At 38.3% G+C, this 8,770-nt stretch overlaps 1 protein-coding gene across 3 annotated transcripts in view; it reads left to right on the top strand.

Annotated features, from left to right (window-relative positions):
* Positions 1-2,576: 2,576 nt before the first annotated feature.
* The window catches only part of ror1 (receptor tyrosine kinase-like orphan receptor 1), a 177,336-nt gene continuing 171,142 nt past the window's right edge, over positions 2,577-8,770 (top strand). For 2 of the 3 annotated variants that reach the window (XM_004913932.4, XM_002931613.5), the window contains exon 1: positions 2,578-2,946. In XM_004913932.4, coding sequence (XP_004913989.1) covers positions 2,829-2,946 — 118 coding nt within the window. In that variant the 5' untranslated portion in view covers positions 2,578-2,828. Of the gene's footprint in view, positions 2,947-8,770 lie in introns of all 3 variants that reach the window. The other variant, XM_004913930.4, reaches the window with a different exon arrangement.

Raw genomic sequence — 8,770 nt, 5'->3', positions numbered from 1 at the left:
CAGTAAATAGAGACTGAAGTTTATCAGAGCAGAAGTCCCATGGCAGAGGGCACCTGGGAAACTAAAAGCATGTCTAGCCTCACATCAAATTAAAAAGTTAAATACAAAAAAATATGTTTTCTCTTTTGAAAAATATATTTCAACACAGGATTCTGCTGGAGTAGTATTTTCCCATGACATAATCCCTTTAACTTTAGGGTGAAAAAGACTTACAAAGACAGGAAAACAACTCTTCTATAAATACAGGTTGAGTTTTTTTATCAACTTATTTTGACTTGATGGCTACAGATTCCTGCATGGATAAAGTAGAAACTAGATGATCGCAAAAGTTCTGTACTAAGCGCTATATAATGTTTTCCCTGGGCTAAAACATAACAGCAGGGTCCACCCAAAAGGCTTAGTTATTACCAACAATTGCAATTGCAATTAACTGTGCAGCCAGGTTTTTTTTACAGATGCTAAAATTATGTGCCACAAGTCATGTGTGTGCAGTGCTATCATCGTTATATTTCCTTCTCCTGAGGTGCTGTTCCTGGCAGGAAAACACCTCCACGTGGAATGCTAGAAAGAACATTATTTCACATTCAGTACTTCAGCCCTGCTGAGAAGCTGGCTATTTGCCCAAAACCAGTTCTTTACAATTGTCATTGATAAAGAATATAGAAAAACCTTTGGGGCTACTCATGCAGTCATTGCCAGCTCAATATGCATCTCAATTTTGTGTTGGCAATCCCTGTAATTTTTTCACATGCTAGGAAAAAATAGACCTCTGTAAGCCTTAGCTGGCACTCTCTTACACACTCACAAATACTGCCATAGACAGTCACTATATAGTGAGCTGCTTGGGTCTCTGTGTACTTGAAACACCAGAGACTATTTTGAATCCCAGTCCAGACCTGGTGGTGCTTACCTGCTGGCTAGTAAACCAGCCACCAGTCCTCTGCTTTGTTTTTAACCAGGCGCTAAAACCTGGACTAACACGCACAAATATAAAATAAACATTACACTAAATACTATGCACATTTTCTTAGTATGTAAGTGTGAGTATATTGCAAAACAGTCAGTATTACAAAACATGGAACAGAAAAATGATCAAGCAGAAATTGAAGTGTATACTGCCATATACCTATAGGTCCTTTACTGAGAAAAACGTGGAACACAAACAGCGGCATAAATAGAACTTACTGGGCCCACGGCAAAGCCTTTATAAGGACCCCTGTCCCCTAAACTTTATGGGCGATTATTGTTATCACATACAATTTGAAGCTGTATTAATAACCCCACTGGGGCCCACTGTACTATGCCTTTGTTTGCCCTTGGTACTTTTCGTGCTTTCATCAGTTTACAACTGCAAATGACCACAGTCGTCTTTTCGTGCTGCAATGCACAACAATATTTTAATGGTGGCCTTTATATCTGACAATTCCCCCTTGCTCTTGATTTACCATGGAATTTATGCTCCCCTAAAATCTCACCATTTAGAATACTTGGTTACTTATTTCTGTCTAAAGAGCAAGGTATTATATATAATGTTAATAGAGACATTGAACTCAAGATTTCCTTAAATCTATTGCACTTCTTGCTTATATGGGCACCTACAATCTAGAACTTGCACCGACCATTCCCTTAAAGGAACAGTAACACCAAAAAATGAAAATGTTTTTAAGTAATCATAATACAATGCACTGTTGCCCTGCACTGGTAAAATTTGCACATTTGCTTCAGAAACACTTCTATAGTTTATATAAAAAGCTGCTGTTTAGCCATGGGGGCAGCCATTCAAGCTGGAAAAAGGAGAAAAGGCACAGGTTACATAGCAGATAACAGATAAAACACCATTGTATTGTACAGAACTTATCTGTTATCTGCTATGTAACCTGTGCCTTTTCTCTTTTAAATGGCCGCCCCCATGGCTACACCGCAGCTTCATTTACTAAACTATAGTAATGTTTCTAAAGCAAATACACCAGTTGCACCAGTGCAGGGCAACAGTACATTATACTGTAGTTCCTTTTATACACTTTGATTTTTTGGTGTTTACTGTTCCTTTAAGTTTAAGATAGCAGTTCCATGGTCCATCATGTAAATACATGGGCGCCTTCTCTCCCCTCTTTGTACCATAGACAGTTCGGAGGAGATGCAACAGCTTTTCTGTGCCATAAATCTCTCTCTTGTTCAAAGCCTGAATACTTTTTTACAAAATGTATGATTTAGAAATGTTGTGACTGCGCAGCCTCTAAATACCATCATTGCAAACTTGTCGGTGAAGCCAAATACCAACCCCTATTATTGCCACCGGTACGCAGTTTAGAACCATTGTTGCATTTAATTGTATTTATTTTGCCAGCTGTAACAGTATAAAATATACTTTTCCAAGTAGCTGAAAGAAAATACACTTTTGACATGATATGTGTGTCCAGCGCTAGAGAAAACAGGAAAAATAAATAGCCCAAGGCGTAAAATCTGGCAACAGTGTTATCGCAAAGTTCCAGCAGGTGGCGCTGCGCCCCCGACATGTGACCCCGGCTCGGTCTGTAGCGTTTTATTTTGAGTCGGTACTGATTTTGGAAAAGTGACAAGCGAAAGGGGGGTGGTTGAGAAAGTTGAGAGAGAGAGAGAGGGAGGCAGAGAGCAAAACCAGCTCCTACCTTTCAAAGCCCTCCGGAAAGGAGGAAAAAAAAGTTTGGCTCCATAAACTCCATCAGAAGAGCAGAGGTAGAGAGGAGCTCGCAGCCTGAGGGACCGGGAACGTTCCGAGGCGCCCCCACAGCGAGCAGGCGAGAGGCACATCCCGGGGAGTGGAAGGACCCTGCATCCCGAGCCTACGGATGATTTATTGGCTCTGCACATCCAGAGGAATGCTCGCAGCCAGGCACCGATGCCCCTGCACCTCTCTACTTGTGCTCACCCTGCTGGAGGCTTGCTTATGGGGATACAGAGCAGAAGGTAGGGGGCTTTATCTGGGGTTGGGGCTCCGTGTCACATGCTTAGCGGCTTCGCTATAAAGTCAGGACAGAGGCTGCCCTCTCCCACCTATTGCACCTATATGAGCCATGGGCGTAGGGAATTGTAGTTTTTACAACAGGAGTGCTGTGAGTTTGACATAAATAAAGGACTGCGAAGCATCCATTGTTATGTCAGGGCAAATTAGCCTTCGTGTTGGAAAGGGATTCATTCTTTATATACAGTGATCATTTTTGTTCTAGGAAGTTCTTATGTGTTTTATAATATGTACTTACCCTACTGTAGTCATAACAGGGTATATTGTCTTTCTTGGGGGAGAAGCCTCCCAAAACTTTTAATAGAGTTAGGAAAAATTGCATGCATTGACATATTCACAAAAGTCCTTGGGAAAAAATGAGTGAATTTGACTTTAAACTATTTGTTTGGAGATGTTTGTAAAAGGTACAATCTTTAGAATTACCTTGAAATCTATGGTATAAAAACAGAATTTCCAGCTACATTTAGCAAGGCTGGGTTTGTCATAGGAGAAATGTTATTTTGTGTAAAATAACCATTGCTGATTAATATTATGTGTATTCTCAATATTCTTGGTTTTACCATTTTTTTTTTTAAATTTGTCCTTTATAAATATTACATAAATACAAAGAGTAAATCTCCATGGCCTTAATTCCATTTTCAACTTCAGCTACTATATTACTAAGCCATATTATTTTTATGAATTGCCAGTAAGAGCAATATTAATACTACACATAGAATTATTGCATGCCGCTCTTTTGTCAGTTATTCTTGTTCTTGTTTCATGAATGTTGGTCACACTAAGGTCCTCAAAGGGTGCAATGTTAATGTACAGCTCAGGCCCTTTGAATAGCATGCTGTTCTTACCCAAAGAGCTGGCAGTCAGATGCTTCCTGAGGAGGAAGGAATGTTACATAGCTGAAATATTCATGCATGCTGAGAGTAACTTCATACTTGTACCTAGTGTGCTGCTGAGTTTTGCTATTACTCATTATTGTTTTTATTTAAAAAATTCTGAACTGAAACCCAGTCTAGGCAAGTCCCAGTAAGACATTCCGCATGTGCCCATTTTTTTCCCCCAGCAGATAGATTTCAATTCCTTCCAGGCTCCCAAACCCCCCCCCCCCCCCCCCCCCATGTGCTTTTAATCTGCTTTAGGTAATGGTGGGGGCAATGACAGAGATAGATGGAGGTATCTATCATTTACACACTATTTTTTGTTGATTGTCACCAGGAATCCACAGGGGAGGGAGGGGAGCAGATAACTGGTCACTTAGTAGGCTTATTTACATTTGTCAATACAGTAACATTAAGTTGGGTGAATGCACGGATTTTAACAGTATTCTAATGCACACTTAATGGGGCATTCTTAAGCAGACATAAGGGAAAGGTTCACGAAAAGCTAATAGGAAAACCTAAGGCATTCTATTCTCTCTGCAGGGTGCCCCTAACTCTGTGGCAACACATAATAAGAATTTAGGGCCCCAACTGAGCCTTTCTTTGAAGAATCAAACAGGCTCACAGAAAGCTTTATGTTGCACTCCTCTAGGTTCAAAATGTTAATGTCATGATATGCCACTTTCTCCCTGAATAGTGAAATCAGCATCTGACTTGCATGGTCCAGGAATTATAGCTAGTCCTAAACACAAATGGCAAGCACACTCAACTGGTATGATTCTTCTATATTTTGTTTGTCATTAGTTGCTCTTCTTCCATTGCCTTTATCCAGTAATATGCTGCTGGATGCTGAAAGCACAGCCTTGCCAACATATTTCCCAAATGAAACAGACCTTGATAACTTGCTGGCTTTTACCATCTCCAACAAAATAAACAAATTCTATGTCTGTAGTGGCTAATTCGTTTAAGTGGAAAAAAGTAAAATTTTCTGTGGCTGAATTTCACTTGCCAGTTTATTATTCAAATTTTGGTATAAATATCGAAGCAATAGCAAAATAAGGGTTAAAAAGTTTACACAAAGAACAATTTCTGTTTTGTAGCTGGAGAATTGTAGGCTTAAACTGATTTTTACTGTCTCCTTTTGTTGTTTCCATTCGGAATGAAACATGAAAGCAATAAGGTCATTACTGTACAGTACCATATGATTAAGTGGAATCAGCATGGCTGTACCATTGATTAAAACCAGATTAAGGTTTTGGAAAGGAACAATGCCGTCCTAATCGATTTAAGAGATGCATTTTACACAGCTATCATTGTTTTACATCTGAGCTTTTATTATATACAGTGTATAGGTCTGAAGCCTTTTGCCTACCTATAGTCTCCAGACATTATACTATTCATTGTAACAGGCCATTTGGGTGGCATGTTTACTTTATTTGTTCAATGTGCATCAGATGTTTTGCATCCAGTATATGTTGTATATGTATTTGTTTCTGTAGTGCTTACTTGCTGCATGAAAGATCAGATATGTTGTCTGCTGTTTCTTTTTATGATCTAAGGTTTTGAATCAACTATACATATACATAATGTATATAGTAAGCTTGCTGCTCAGAGATGCTTTATAGGGCTATATGCAAGTGCCCTTTCTACCTCTTTCATAGGTATTTTGTATATAATCTGTATGTATATAATGTTTAATGTATACACCCATTTATTGTACATTGCTGCAGAACATGTTTGCACTTTATAAATATGTATTAATACTTATAATAAAAATAAAAACAGTATTTTTATTTTAAGAAAATAAGTCCCAAGGATTACATTCCTTCCAGGGCCTTCCTCTTGCTTGATGGCATCAGCTCACATGGCTTGTGTGACACATGCAGACAGTGTATCGGAACGTCTTTGCTCATGTGCAAGTTCCTGGCACCAAGGGGATTATCACTGGTTGCACTATATTGCTGTATATGCCAACAGATACAACACCTCATCTGTACACTCAGAGGCAAACTTGTTTTGGAGTTGTGTTGCCTTTGAAAGTTTAACATTTTTCTTGGGATTAAGTGACAGTGTGCAGATGGGATGGTTTGCCCCAAGTCAACCTTTTTATATTCTAAAGGTAGAACAGGTCTGTGTATCTGGAGGCTTTTGTGCTGGTAATGAGGCCCTTAAAGGTTTCTCATGGCTCTAGGCCTGCCCAAGAGCTGGACAGATTTTTGATGGTTTAATGGTAACACTTCTAACATCTAGTATTATTAGTAACACTTATATACACTTTATATATATTATTTTCAACAGCACTGTACAATAAAGGGTGTATACATCAAGGGTGTAAACATACAGAAAAGCATACAAATAGTAATCAGTATAGAAATTAAAGAGGTAAATGGTCTATAGAGCTTACAATCTAAAGAACATGTGGTTATAATGGTGTGTATAATGTGTCCTTTGTATGCAAAGGGTTGTACTTCTCTCATGTAGAACCATCATTTTCTGTGACTGATTACTCCATTTATCATAACCACCATCATTCATTTCTTCATGATCCACCATCATTTCTTCTCCAATTGTATTTTGATTAGCCAGACCTTAGCTCTTATTCTCCCTCTCTGTTGTGCAGTTTAATTAATAAATAACCAAAAAGCACTGGCATTGTCTACACTGGTCTGTGCAAGTAGGGAGTTACAAAAAGAAACAGATGTATTAAACAACTTCCTATTGTTCCTATTGTTGTTTCAAAATATTCCTAGAAGTATACAGTTATCTTTTCCTTCCTGAACAAAACAAACAGCTATTTCTTTTACTGGCCTCTTTTTCTGTATCCACAAGTGAATCAAATGCACAGACATGCAAAGTAAGTCATTTTCTACTTAGGCTGGATTAGACAGTAATTATCTCTTCCTTAAGGACTCGAAAGAATTGTACTTTTCCCTGGTATTCTTGTGGATTTTAGTTCTGCTCTGAAGTCTGATGGACAGTATTTAAATTCACACCTCAGGGAGGGATTCTCCGAGACACTTTGCTATGTACATGGATGGAGAATTACAAAGCAGTGGATCTGCCCTCAATTTAATCTAATTTACAGAGCCTCAGTTAAAAGTAAACAGGACTCTATGGTATGTATTAAGTATATATCAAAAGTCACCTGGTATTGTGCTTAAGATTCAATGGAATCTGGTAAATTACTATTCATTACTACCTGCTGCTGAGCTCTTGTGTCTATTTGCCTGCTGTATTTAGACACATAGAATACATAGGCATGTGTTTGTCAGCAAAAGAGCATCATTGTTCTCTGTTAACTGTCAAAAACAGCAATGAAATAACTAATGGGATTGAATTTATTGTACATCTGTACTTCTTGTAATTGGTTTAGATCATCTATGAAGCTAAAAGAGAGGAAACAAAACAAAACAAGTGGTATCCAGCCGCTTATTTCTGTTTGTCCCACAAGGGATTGAAATATGTTGCAGGCCTCTGGCTGTACAAGTGTTATCAGCTGTGCCAATACTAACATGCACAGCCTCAAACTACAGACAGGGAACATCAAACCTGCAGCCCTTCGGCTGTTTTGGAACAACAACTCCCACAATCCAAGCTGATAGAATGGGAGGGGGGGCGTCTGGTAGTTTTTATTCATAATAGCTGGGGGGGGGGGGGGCAAGTCTGATACTTGGTATAAGCCATAATGAGCATCATGCAGGTGGAGGAGAATGTGTCAGATTCTCTTTGTTGTGCACTCTTTCTCTCATTCTTATTTGTATGTATGTATATCTTTATTTATAAAGCGCTACTTATGTACGCAGCGCTGTACAGTAGAATACATTAATACAAACGGGATTATTAAGATAATAATAGATAAATACAAAGTACAACAATAAATACAGATGGATACAAGATAAATACAGTTGCAATAAGTTAAGAGTCAAAGACACAAGAGGATGGAAGTCCCTGCCCCGTATAGTTTACAATCTATATATACTTATGTGATTTTAAATATATATGTTGACAGTACTTAGCAGTATTTAGCACCCAATTATTATAGAGTGATACACAATATGATGGGGATTTAAAACAGTGCTTCCGAATTCCTTTCAAATACAAACAAATGCATGTGATAAAATTGCTCTGCTGCTTAGAGCTATGTTTAAAGGTATGGGATCTCCTGTCAGTAAACCCGATATCTAGAAAGCTCCAAATTACAGAAAGATCTTCCACAGAGTACATTTTAGGCAAATTTTAATTTTTTAAATTATTCTCTCATTTCTTGGTAATAATAAAAATACTTTGTATGTGATGGTAATTAAGCTGAGTTATGTTGTATCAGCTAACACGAGTTTGTGATTCTCGTGTATGCAACCGTAGGCTCATATGAACAGCTGTTCTACACATGCACAATTTGTATTATAATCAACAAGCAACTGCTGTGCTGATACTGTTATGTGGTACTATATGTAGAATTGAAAAATGTTGTCCCATGCCGTTTCTGGTGTTAAAGGGAGGAAATATATTTGACACTAAATGCGCATACCAGCTAATCTGCTGTTTATATAGGATTATAGTCTGTTCTTGTGTTTACAAATGGGAGAACAGGCAAGCTGTCAGTGGCACAGCAAGTATTGTAGGCCCAAAGCTTTGCTTGCTAACTGGAGGGGGTGGGAAAGCACTAAGGCAACTGGTCATCTACAAGATGTGGATTCCTTGTACTGCTGGAAAATGTCATTTGCATAAGAAACTCAAGCAAACAGCACACACATTCTTTACATTATTGGGCACAAAACATTTGGAGAAGGAATATTTAGGATAGCAAAATGTACGCAAAGGTGGCAGCTTTGGTTATTTTTAAAAATGATTATGAAGTGGCCGATCACTATCAAACTTTATAAATCTAGAGTAT

The sequence above is a fragment of the Xenopus tropicalis genome, chromosome 4 (genome assembly GCF_000004195.4).
Source record: "Xenopus tropicalis strain Nigerian chromosome 4, UCB_Xtro_10.0, whole genome shotgun sequence".
Classification (NCBI taxonomy): domain Eukaryota; kingdom Metazoa; phylum Chordata; class Amphibia; order Anura; family Pipidae; genus Xenopus; species Xenopus tropicalis.
Note: the sequence above shows the minus strand (reverse complement) of the source record. Positions and strands in the feature narration are given on the sequence as shown.